This window comes from Mesoplodon bidens (assembly GCF_964165515.1).
Source record: "Mesoplodon bidens genome assembly, chromosome: 5".
In the NCBI taxonomy this organism is placed as follows: domain Eukaryota; kingdom Metazoa; phylum Chordata; class Mammalia; order Artiodactyla; family Ziphiidae; genus Mesoplodon; species Mesoplodon bidens.
The window spans coordinates 56,204,376-56,217,890 of record NC_138161.1 but is presented as its reverse complement, the minus strand read 5'-3'; the positions used below and the strand labels follow the sequence as shown (position 1 = coordinate 56,217,890).

The window sequence follows — 13,515 nt, the reverse complement described above, 5'->3', positions numbered from 1 at the left end:
TCAACAAAATAAAGGCCATATATGATAAGTCCACAGATAACATCATACTCAGTGGTGAAAAGCTGAAAGCATCAGGAACAAGACAATGATGCCCACCCTTGCTAGTTCTATTCAACACAATTTTGGAAGTCCTAGCCACAAACAAGAAAAAGAAAGAAAAATAATCCAAATTGGAAGGGAAGTAGTAAAACTGTTACTGTTTGCAGATGACATGATATTATACGTAGAAAACCCTAAAAACACCACTAGAAAACTACTAGAGCTCATCAATGAATTCAGTAAAGTCACGGGGTACAAAATTAATATACAGAAATCTGTTGCATTTCTGTACACTAACAAAGAAATATCAGAGAGAGAAATTGAGAAAACAATCCCATTTACCATTGCATCAAAAAGAATGAAATACCTAGGAATAAATACATGGAGGTAAAAGGCCTGTACTTGGAAAACTAAAGATACTGATGAAAGAAATTGAAGATAACACAAAGTGATGGGTAGATATACCATGTTCACAGATTGGAAGAATTAATATTGTTAAAATGACTGTACTACCCAAAGCAGTTCACAAATTCAGTGCAATCCCTATCAAAATACCAATGGCATTTTTCACGGAACTAAAACAAATAATTCTAAAATTTGTATGAAAATTCAAAGACCCTGAATAGCCAAAGCAATCCTGAGAAAGAAAAACATTGCTGGAGGTGTCATGCTCCCCGACTTCAGACTATACTACAAAGCTACAGTAATCAAAACAGTATGGTACCGGCACAGAAACAGACACATGGATCAAAGAAATAGAATAGAGAGGCATCCAGGAATAAACCCACACACTTATGGTCAAGTAATCTATGACAAAGGAGGCAAGAATATGCAATGGGGAAAAGACATTCTCTTCTCTTCAATAAGCAGTGCTGGAACAACTGAACAGGTACATGTAAAAGACTGAAATAAGAACATTTTCTCACCTCATATACAAAAATAAACTCAAAATGGATTAAAGACTTAAATTTAGAATCAGAAACTATAAAACCCCTAGAAAAACACATAGGCAGAGCACTCTTTGACAAAAATTGTAGCAATATATTTTTTGGATCTGTCTCCTAAGGCAAAGGGAAGAAAAGCAAAAATTAACAAATGGGACCTAATTAAATTTAAAAGCTTTTGCACAGCAAAAGAAACCATCAACAAAATGAAAAGATAACCTACTGAATGGGAGAAAATATTTGCAAATGATATGACCAAAACCGGTTTAATATCCAAAACAGACAGTTCATACAACTCAATATTAAAAAAACAAAAAACAAAAAACCCAAACAACCTGATTAAATAATGAACAGAAGACCAGAATAGACATTTTTCTTCAGAAGACATACAGATGGCCAACAGGCACATGAAAAGATGCTCAACACTGCAAATCATCAGAAAAATGCAAATCAAAACCACAATGAGATATCACCTCACATGTGTCAAAATGGTTATAATCAAAAAGACCACAAATAACAAATGTCAGCAAGTATGTCAAGAAAAAGAACACTGTACACCTTTGGTAGGAATGGAAATTGGTGCAGCCACTATGGAAAACAGTATGGAGGTTCCTCAAGAAACCAAAAATACAACTACCACATGATCCAGCAATTCCACTCCTGAGTGTACAGCCAAAGAAAATAAAAACATTAATTTGAAAAGATACATGCACCACAATGTTCATATCAGCATTATTTATGATAGCCAAGATACGGAAGCAACCTAAGCGTCCATCAACAGATGAATGGGTAAAGAAAATATGGTATATATACACAATGGAATACTACTCAGCCATAAAAAAGAATGAAATTTTACCATTTGCAACAACATGGATGGACCTAGAGAGTATTATGATTAGTGAAATAAGTCAGACAGAGAAAGCCAAATGCTATATGGTATCATTTATATTTGGAATCTAAAAAATAAAACAAATGAATAAATATAACAAAACAGAAACAGACTCAAAGATATAGAGGACAAACTAGTGGTTACCAATGGGGAGAGGGAAGTGGGGAGGGACATTATAGCGGTAGAGGATTAAGATGTACAAACTACTATGTATAAAATAAATAAACTAAAAGGATATATTGTACAGCACAGGGAATATAGTCAATATTTTATAATAACTTTGAATGGAGTATAATCAATAAAAATTTTGAATCACTATGTTGTATACTCAAAACTAATATAATATTGTAAATCAACTATACCTAAAAAAAATCACTGATCACAGATCACCATAATAAAATAATAATAATGAAAAAGTTTGAAATGTGAGAATTACCAAAATGCGACACAGAAACACAAAGTGAGCAAATGCTGTTGGGAAAATGGTGCCAATAGACTTGCTTGATGCAGAGTTGCCACAAACCTTCAATTTTTAAAAAATACAGTATCTGCAAAGTGCAATAAAATGAGTTAGTCTGTACCTTTTTTTTGTAAAAGCAAAAATCCTCTTCAGATTTCTTTTGGTTAGCACAAACATATATTAATGCAGGTCTTTCATAAAAAATGAAGTGGCGTAAAGTGAATTTTGAAAAGCGCTCCCGCTTTTCCTGTACCTGTATTTCTAAAACTCCTTTTAAGCTCTTTCCAGGACAACTTCATGCCTGTCTTTCATGCATCTCAGCAACTTCCCTTTAGAGGTGACATCCACTTTGAAGAGCTTGATTTATTTCCTGCCATATTTCTTTTTTCCCCAAGGCTTCAATCACAAAGCATTCTATACTTCTGCTATCTGCTTTACCTTCCTTTTCTATTCCTAACCCTCAGTCCCTCTGAGTAGGGAATGGAATTGGGAAGAAAGAACTAATGAACTCTCAAAAGAGTTATTTACGCCTCTATACATACTAGTTAGAAGAGGTAGAAGTTATCTTATTGTCCCCTCTATTTGCTACACAAATTTTACTTTTTCATTATCTTCATCCAGAGAAACCCTGATAGGTGTTTTTAGGACCTCAACTATTGTTAGGTAGACATGCTGAAAATCAAATAATTAAGAGAGGACATAATTTCACACATAAGGACTTTACAGTCACTCTATATAACACAAATTTCTATATGCTAGAATTTTTCATGAGGAGAACTCTTGATAAGAGAATTTGATTGACCCAGCTTTTTATAATTGGTTGCTTACATTATACTAGACAATTCTTTGCTTCTATAACAGTAATTGAGTATATGACTAGGACTATTGTATATGAAAGAGTCATATGAAAAATTTCAGCATTTTTTACGTTTATACTTCAAATGTCGATAAAAGATATAAGATCTCTCTTCTGATGCTGAAATTTTATCTAGATAAAATTAGTTTATTTTCAAAGTATCTCAATTTTCTTTTTTTTTGCGGTGTGTAGGCCTCTCACTGTTGTGGCCTCTCCCATTGCGGAGCACAGGCTCCGGACGCGCAGGCTCAGTGGCCATGGCTCGCGGGCCTAGCTGCTCCGCGGCACGTGGGATCCTCCCGGACTGGGGCACGAACCCGTGTCCCCTGCATTGGCAGGCGGACTCCCAACCACTGCGCCACCAGGGAAGCCCTCAATTTTTTTAATAAAATAAATTGGAAGTAAACTTAGGATGTTTAAAAAAAACAAAAAAAATCCTAGATAGTTGCTGACTTTAATAAGAAATATTTAATATTACTAGTGTATAAATTTTAAGTAGCATTTACATTATTTCTGCTTATGTTTATTCCCTGTTTAATTTCAATTTGACATAGAAGTGGGGCTTTCCATTTAGCTAAAATTGAGAATCCAAGTATTACCATATTTTAATCTTTTGGAAGTAAGGAAGAGACACACTGTAACCCTTCGAGCTTAGATTTGTGGTGTAGATTTACTTGGTCAGCCTTATGCAGTATTAGACCTGGGACTTACTAATGCTTTGGCAAAAATAAAAAATAGCAGCTAAACTAATGAATCAGGTTGTGTTTTATTATATATGAATGGTCTAAAAGTAAGAAAAAATATTGGTATTTGTGTCTTTTAAAAACAAAATTTATTTAAAAAAATTAGTTTTCAAAATAACTTTTGATAAATATGATAATTATACTAACATTTTACTGATCAGAGTATAAAATAATCTTTATTTTGTTCTGTACCTCAGTATTTTGTAAATTTACTTTCATTGTGTAAAATTTCATTTATCACTAAAGTTTGTGTATACTTCCAAATGACTAATAACATGAACTTATCAGATTGTAGTTGGGCAAATATTCTCACTCAGTTTATAATATAATCTAGACTTTAAATATATGTTTCAAGCCAGAAAATAACATATTTTTCACAGTAAAGTTTACATAGCATAGCGGTTAGCTATATGCTTAATAAAAAAATTATCTTGAGTCCAAATCCATAGGAATGTACAACAAGAGTGAACCAAAATGTAAAGTATGGACTTTGGATAATTATGATATATCAATTTAGGTCCCTCAATTGTAACAAATGTACCACTCTGCTGGGGAGTGTTGGTTGAAGAGGCTGTGCATGTGTGGGGGCAGGAGGTATATGGGAAATCTCTGTATCTTCCCCTCAATTTTACTCTAAACCAAAAAAAATTGCTCTAAAATAATAAAGTCTTAACTTTAAAGAATTAAGCCAATTAAAAAAATACTCCTGACTTTCTCTTGTATTTTTTCAAGCTATTAAGAGACTTCTTGCTAAAACTGCACTACAGATCATAACTTGTTCATTTTACAACCCTCAAATAACAGGAAGAGGCATAAAGAAGCTTTGTGGATTTGTACCATTTTTGTACATTACTGTATTGTGGGCAGAGTCTTAGACACAAAGGAAAAAATCAAGATTTCTTAGGTTTTGAAAAATGCTTCTGAACTTTTCTGTAAAAATATGAAAAGAAGCTGTGTTTAAAACAGAGTAGGCAACCTAAGTGTCCATCATCGGATGAATGGATAAAGAAGATGTGGCACATATATACAATGGAATATTACTCAGCCATAAAAAGAAACAAAATTGAGCTATTTGTAATGAGGTGGATGGACCCAGAGTCTGTCATACAGAGTGAAGTCAGAAAGAGAAAGACAAATACCGTATGCTAACACATATATATGGAATTTAAGAAAAAAAATGTCATGAAGAACCTAGGGGTAAGACAGGAATAAAGACACAGACCTACTAGAGAATGGACTTGAGGATATGGGGAGGAGGAAGGGTAAGCTGTGACAAAGTGAGAGAGTGGCATGGACATATATACACTACCAAACGTAAAATAGATAGCTAGTGGGAAGCAGCCGCATAGCACAGGGAGATCAGCTCGGTGCTTTGTGACCAACTAGAGGGGTGGGATAGGGAGGGTGGGAGGGAGGGAGACGCAAGAGGGAAGAGATATGGGAACATATGTATATGTATAACTGATTCACTTTGTTATAAAGCAGAAACTAACACACCATTGTAAAGCAATTATACTCCAATAAAGATGCAAAAAAAAAACCAGAGTAGGCATTTTTTTAAATGAGAGTCGTACACAGAAATTAGTGAAATTTCCAAGTGACTAATTCAGTTTCTTTACTTATATATTTAAATGTATATATTATGATTTAGGGAAGTAAAGTAGGGCATACCGTAAGTTTAAATTATTTTCAGAATCTAACATACATAGACTTCTCTATAATCATATATTCAATAAGCTATGAACATTTATAAGTTATTTGTGCTACATGTCTACTTGGACTAATTTTAAGTTCTAACTAATAGTAAAACCATGTATTAAACCTAAGTGTTCATAATCAGACATTCCTCTATTATAACGCTAATATAGCCTCTTACCTTTTTATTCTTGGTCTTTTTCTTTTTCTTTGGTTTACTCTTAACCTGATAGATAAGAAATAAATCATTTATTTAATACGCAATTCAAACTGCACAATGGATTATTTTACAAAATGCATTTCCTCTAACCACTGGGATCTTTTATCTTCTAATATAGATCATACTTTCCTTCTAGATTCTATGGAAAATTATTTTCATCTTAATTTTAATCTCAGTTTTCTGCTTGAGAAATCACTGATGTATAAAGGAACAATATATAATGTCAATAAGTAGGCTACTGAAAAGAGCTCAGAGGTCCTCACTTGCACACGTGCATGCATGACTAACAGAGGAGGAAGGCACCTTAAAAAAAATCAACATATTCAGGTCCATTAGATGAAAAATTAAGCCTAGGAAGAATTTAGTGACTACATAGTATCTGTTACCACTTATCTGCAAAGAAATACATCCTGGATGGTTTTAATTCTACCTCTGTGTACATAGCATTGAAATATCCCTGTTTTCTCTTCCTTTCTCTCTCCTTCTATTCCCCACTATGCTTTTTTCTACTTTCTGTTAACCTCCCACATCCATTCTACCACTCAGGATGAAGAAACGTGCCAAACACATAATAAGCGTTCAATAGACGCTGCCAAAATATATGGCTAAGGCAGGAAAGATTATGGAAGAAAGTATTGGGAAAAGAACCATTCCAATTCAAGCTCTGTGTAAACACTAATGATAAATATAAACTAAGATTGTCTGGGAGGCTTTAAGAATAGCACATGCAACAAACTAAAAGCCTTGATTAAGTTCTTCTAATTCAAATATTAATGAGCACTTATACTTCCTGGAGATCTTTAATAGATTCTGTTGAAGATTCACTGGGTATCGATGCCCCATCTTTATTCATTTCTGCTAACTGTATTTCAGAGATTGATTTCACATTTATATTGTACTCCATAAGAGGTGGACTTAGTTCTTCTTCTTCATTTTGTAACTCTTCTATTTCAATACCTAAATATTAAAACCAAAACACTCAAAGTCTGGATGCATATAATTTTAGCCTCTTATCACTATTTTAAATATATTTACTCCCCCCATAACACCACCCCAGAAATAGAAGACATCTTACTCTGTTCAAATACTAAATGAAAATAAAATGCCCATTTATCAATGACCAAATAACAGGTACATATACTAGCCTGAAACCAATCAATATAAACTCAAATGCTAAGATACTTGGCTGTTATCTTAAGCAGACTATAGATATAGATAATGTAGAACTTAAGTCAGTTCTAAATACTAAGTTTTTGAGTATCCTGACATTGACCTTATTAAATATTGCAACTAGTATTATTTTAGGGCATAAGTCTAAAACATAAAGAGAAGGAAAAGCTAGATGTATTTTTCCCTTTTTTCTTCTTTTTTATAATCAAAGGTTATTAAAGGGTATCAGCCCCCAATTATGTGACTTCTTTGATACCATGATCCTTGACACTGCTCCAGAGATTCAATATGTAAACTTGTGGACTTCATCTGACTGATCACAGATGGTCCAAACAAAACCCACTGTGTTACTTTCTTAAGTATAATTTTACTCCAAACAAAACCCACGGTGTGGCTTCCCTGGTGGCGCAGTGGTTGAGAGTCCGCCTGCTGATGCAGGGGACACGGGTTCGTGCCCCGGTCAGGGAAGATCCCACATGCCGCGGAGCGGCTGGGCCCGTGAGCCACGGCTGCTGAGCCTGCGCGTCCAGAGCCTGTGCTCCGCAACGGGAGAGGCCACAACAGTGAGAGGCCCGTGTACCGCAAAAAAAAAAAAAAAAAAAAAAAAAAACACATGGTGTTACTTTCTTACGTATAATTTTAATTGCAGAATTTGAATTCCATTTTTAAAAAACCAACAGTACATAAATGGAAATAAAAAAATTAGCAACTCACCACCTGCCAGAAAAGTATATAGCTTAACAATGGATAGTTAACCAGATAAAAGTTACATAAGCTAAACAGTAGCATATATGAGCAGGTAGAGCAAGCAGGTAGGCATTTTTGCCTGTTGAAGTGCCCTGTGTGTCAAAAGTTAAAATACTCTGTTAGGGTAAACCCTAGGGCATGTGCACTAAGACAAAGGAAGAATAAAGGCTCATACTAGATTCAGCTGACCAGTAGTAATCTGACCATATAATTTTCCAAGCTTATAACAATTACAGTTTATCATACAGTTTATCCGACCGAGTAAAAATCTACAGGTGCCCCCTAGCTACCATGGGTTGAAAGGTCACTTAGGCATTTGGTTTTTAAACATACTTACGTTGACTGCCCGTTATTGACTGTAGAGCAATTCCTATGATACATAAAGAAAAAATTTAGATATATAATTGCAAATGTAACCAACAAATATCAGACTGAGACTAAGAAAAACGAGAAGATTTTTTACACTGCACCAATAAATATTATAAGTAAAAATAACCAGCTTCACTCACGAATGCAGTTTAAACAAGAAATAATTAGATTATAACATAAAGGTTATAAACCCATGTTTAGAGAAAGAAAGGTTTAAAAAAATGATAGTTCATAATAGATAATGCCTAGAACACAAGCACTTTAAATCAAGAAGCAAATTTTTACAGTTTACAGTCTAAGGTCATGAAGTAATAGTCAATTATGCAGCAAACCTCCATTGAAAGTTTGAGCCTCTTTTTTAGCAAAATCCTGATGAGCACTCTCTCTCCTTGCCCATTAATATTTATTAAGCACCTATGATATATCAGGCTGTGTTAGGCTCTAGAGTTTGAATGGTGAGAAAAAAGATAACCGTCATAGAGATTTAGTGGGGACAATGGATATTAATCAAATAATCAGATACACAAATGAAAACCAAACTGTAATAACTACTAGGGAAGACATATAAGATATTAGGAAAGCCTCTATTAAAGGGACTTGAGCAATAAGCTCGTCAGACTTTCAGAGTGAAAACTGTTTGAAATACCTTGGATTTATTGCTCAACTCACTTTCCCAAATATTTTTATTCTCATAAGTTTTTGTCATTCAAAATCTTAATAGAGTAAATGTAAAAAAGAAAAGCCTCTAATTTATAACCCAATTTACAAGTCAAGGGTGCTCGCCTGACTTTCTTATAGCATCAAACTCAGCATTCTCTTCTTTTATGTTCAAAGAAAGCTTTCTTAAAGGTTAAGTAGGAAAACACAATGGAATCCCAGAGCCTTAGCAAAAGGAGTGGGATTGGGGCCTAGCAATTATAGCTGAAGAAAATCTGGACCAGGTCAACAATTACTAGAAACTTGGAAAGTTATATATTTAAATAGCATCAGTGTGATCATCAGTTGCTCACCAGATAGTATGACTAATAACTTGGGACCAGGAAAATTCACCTAGAATAACACAGCAAGGGTTTCAGTGATGCTGACATGGCTTCAACTCCACTTTCCACCATGACAGCTGAGAAGCTATCCTGGAATGTGGGGAGGAGGTCTGAAGTCTTCCCCATAACAACAAATAATGTTTGGGAATGGCCACCGCCAACCTTAGACCTTGCATAAATGTTATCTGATTTTTAAAATTACTTATGACCAAACTTTTAAACAAAAGTCAAGGTTCTGATAGAAAGGAGAAACATACACTCATGGTATCTAAAAGGGCATTCTTGAAATACTCAGTACCTGTATTTCATGGTTTTAGGCATCCTTAATTTTGTAGAAGTGATAAAACTCCTCTACTTAAAAATATTCAACAATTCCTTTTTGAAAACACAAATTCCTCAACAAGGCAAGAGAAATCCTCTTGAATGTATTCTATGAACTCTCCCCTACTTTAATCTCAGTATTGCCAAACTTTTTAGTTCCTTGCACTATAATATATTTTTATGTTTCTATACCTTTGCTCTTGTTTCCTTCTGAAACATCCTTCTCCATCTTCTTCACTTGGCTAACTTTTACATGTCATTTAACAACTCCTTAGATATTCTATCTCCAGAAAGCCTTTTTGGATTCTCTTAGGCTAGAATTTCCCATGGTATTCTGGAAACATCTCTAGCACTGTAATTTCTACTGGCTTCTTGATGAGGATATTCTCTCAAGAATGTGAGCTCACTGAATCTCCTACCCTTAGCACTGTACCTGGCACATAGCAGACACTCAGTGAAGGTTTACTGGCTTAAGTAAATAATTATTTTGTACCTTGTTGATAGCAGGATAACATCCTCTGAATGATTTCTGGTACTGGTATGCCTAGGTAGATGGACAGCTGATGGTAATCAAGGGAGATATTCTCAATGGGATTCTCCTTCACTTTGTCAATATCTTCTTGCTTCATCCCAAGGCGCAGAAGAATATCTGAAACTTTTTTCCAAATTGAATTGAATTGTGACTCAGTGAGACCATTCATCAAAATCTCACTAAGGAGGATATCCCTGTATTTGCACAGCCTCAGGATGTCTGCAGACTTAGAGAGATCAGAAGATGGTGGTTCCATATTCCAGCCTTTTTTGGGTGCGGGGAACACATTCAAATGTTTTATGAGAGCTAATAGGAGGTATAAGTCAAACTGTTTGGACTGTGGCAGCTCCTTGTTTGGGGGATAAAGCAGATGCCATGCTCCACCCAAAGGGTGATTGGTCCAAAGATGGTTGTAGTAGGGTTCCAGTACATTCTTGTGTATAAGAAGCTCTTTTTTCAAAAGAGGGGGTGGCATAGCCTCATCAAATATTTGCCGAACAATGTCAGTACCAGAAACAATAATTATATGAAGCAGATGATAGAAATAATTATAATCAAGCTTGAAGATAGGCATTTCATCTGAAAATGAATTTTGAGAAGTCAAAAGATTCCACATTAATGCTCTTTTTCTATGTGATTTCTTGCATTACATCCTAAGCTCCTGTAGGACAGGCACTATTCCAAAAGAATGAAGTACAGTACAGTGCTTTGTCACAGTCAGTGCTCAAGAAGCATGCTGCTATCTGTCTAGCCGTCAAAAAATCAAAACAAAAACAGTATGTTCCAAGCAAAAGTAATCACAAAAACTAATCACTATAGAAGGCTTTCAACCATCCAGGGTTTTTTTCAAATAAATGAGCTTTGGCCACGAAATGGGATAAAAGTATTAAGTCTTTGAAAATTCTGAAGACTCTCAAGAATGGTAACTGCCAGTGTTTAGTTATACTTTACTTAGGCAATTATATTCTATCTTAATCATCATTGTACAGTAAAACTTTTTGTGATGAAAATATTTTAGATTTTCACTGTCCACTAGCCACTGAACAGTGGAAATGCTGCTTGTCTGACAAAGGAACTGAGCTTGAAACTTTATCTAATTTTAATGAGTTTAAATTTAAACAGCCACATATGGCTAGTGACTACTGTATTAGACAATGCAGAACTATAGCAAGAAACATAAAGTGATTTAGTGCCTTGCTTCTCAAAGTACAGTCCACTGGCCAGCAGCAGCAGCCACATGGGAGCCTGCTAGAAATACAGAATCTCAGGTCTCACCCCAGAGATACTGAATTGGCACCAATATTTTAACAAAATCACAGATGATTCAAATATATATTAAAGTTTGAGACTCACTGATCTTATGAACCTCTTGTTCTTATCCTTTCAAAAAATAAATTAATGATTAAGTAGGTATTTCATCAATGAAATGGAATAAGGCATGAGACTGAACTATTTAATATTTTTCTGGTTTAGTAGCACTTCCCAAAGAGGAAGGTAGACTGAAGTGAATTAGAAATAAGAATTTGGTATATGATGGTATATTTTTTAAAATTACAAAATATGTGTTTATTATAAAGTGCAACTTTATTATTTTATCCTTCATGATTCTGTGTTTCAAAAGATTTTTAAAGTAATATTCTTGTTTGATATACTTGACATAAACTGTGGAGGCAAACAAGGTTACAAAGCAAATGACTCAAGGAGCTTTCTCTGGGCTGCCAAAGAAGCTGGCTAGGATCAGGGACATCCATTCTCCCTAGCAAGAAGGAATGCCACCAGACTACTCTTCCATGGGTCCAGGAGCCCGCTCTCCAAGTGCTGAGCAGCTGGCATTGCCTAGCACACTCCTAAGGAGCTGACACCTAAGTTTAGACTACTTGGCCTTGAGCCCCAAATGTTCATTCTTTCCATTTCACCCTTTTAACAGGGAATGCAACAAGTGAGGAGTTGGTAGGGAACATCAGCTGAAGCTCAATCTGTGTAGTCACAGCTATGCACCAAACCCAGCAAACCTCTCTATAGATGCAAGGTAATGTGATACCCATACACCTGCTGATCTTTCTGTCCATGAATTCCAGCCTACACCAAGTGATGTTTGTTAGTGTAAACCCAAGTGAAGAGAATGACAAACTCAAAGAAACACACGGTTGTTAATGGCATGATTCTTTACAGAGCAAGTCAAAATTTTTAACACACTTTTCAACAGGAGACATATGAAAGTAAAATATACCTTTTGTACCAAATTTTAAACTGATCTTCGGTCTTATATCGCTATCATCTATTTTCAGAGACATCAACTTTTTATAACTGCAAATGCAAAAAAAATTAGGTTAAAAAAGTCAGTCAAGATTTCTAGTATCAGCATGGCTAAGTCAGTGAGCATTTTCTTCTCCTCCTTCTGGCAATAATTTAAAAGCAAAGGAGAAAAATAAAAGAACAAATAAAAAACACCAACAGTAACAACCCTACATTGCCATTTTCATTAGAATTCGGAGGCAAGTAGAATTGCTAGATTTCACACAAAAAGAATCACATGACTAGCTTATTTGCAAGAAGACTATTTGGTAGTAGGAAAAAAGAAATCTTTGCACTGTAAAAAGGCAGCAAATCTGGAACTCCTCCCAGACCCTCCTCCACCACAGTACCTTCTTACCAATAACTATTCCAAGAAAACTCAACTCATTTAATGACTAGTGATTAAAAAAGAGAGAAAGAAACTGGCATAGCATCAATACAAATAATTAGAAAAAAATTGAGGGAAAAAGTAGCAAAATTTATTAAATAGACTAAACACTAAGTAAATGCTGCTATGAAACAGATGAAAAAACTTGTGGCTTGGCTTTGAAATGAACTCTCCCACAGAAAACAATACAAAAAAAAAAAAAAAGGGACAGAGATGTTGGTTTTGTGGTGGTGGTTGTTAACTGATTTTATGTCCAGCACCAGCATAACACGGCTAATCAGCTACTACATTGAAAACACTTTAAACTCTAACAATATAAAGTACTGGCAAAGATACTGAGTAAAAGGAATTCTCCTACACTGAAAGGGGGAGTGTAAATTGATAAAAGCACTGCGGGAAACCAACCATGGAGCACATCCTACAGCTTGCATGGGCAAAGGAGCAAATTTCGCACTTCTGCCTAACTCTTAAGCACAGTCTCCAGTCCCACTTCTCTGAGAAATATGGTTATAGATGGCCAGTCGGTACAGAGCACATACTATGGCCCACTCAGACAAGGGAGCAAATTCGAGCTCTCACCCCTCTGAGAAGCATGCCCACATATACCTAGCAACCACGAAGCACATCCTACAGCCCGCCTGGGCAGGGAGTCAAGCCAGGTGCCATACCTAACTATTGAGCATAGCCTCTGGCCCTGGATAATCAGGAAGCCAGAACAGTGACCCTGAGCAGCCTCAGAGCCCAACCTAAGGTACTTTCCAGTTGCAGAACCCAGCCTAACACCTAATGCAGCAGCAGAGCCTAGAT

General features: G+C 35.5%; 1 protein-coding gene across 7 annotated transcripts in view; it reads right to left on the bottom strand.

Annotated features, from left to right (window-relative positions):
• The window catches only part of DZIP3 (DAZ interacting zinc finger protein 3), a 121,422-nt gene that overhangs the window by 51,315 nt on the left and 56,592 nt on the right, over nt 1-13,515 (bottom strand). For 5 of the 7 annotated variants that reach the window (XR_014015941.1, XR_014015942.1, XR_014015943.1 and 2 more), the window contains exons 13-17: nt 12,256-12,332; nt 9,987-10,604; nt 8,101-8,133; nt 6,634-6,803; nt 5,808-5,852 (exon numbers count right to left, since the gene is read on the bottom strand). Coding sequence is in view for 4 of the 7 variants with exons in the window: in XM_081235239.1 (XP_081091365.1) it covers nt 5,808-5,852; nt 6,634-6,803; nt 8,101-8,133; nt 9,987-10,604; nt 12,256-12,332 (943 nt within the window). In the remaining 3 variants the exon portion in view is untranslated. Of the gene's footprint in view, nt 1-5,807; nt 5,856-6,633; nt 6,804-8,100; nt 8,134-9,986; nt 10,605-12,255; nt 12,333-13,515 lie in introns of all 7 variants that reach the window. The other 2 variants (XM_081235241.1, XM_081235242.1) reach the window with 2 other exon arrangements.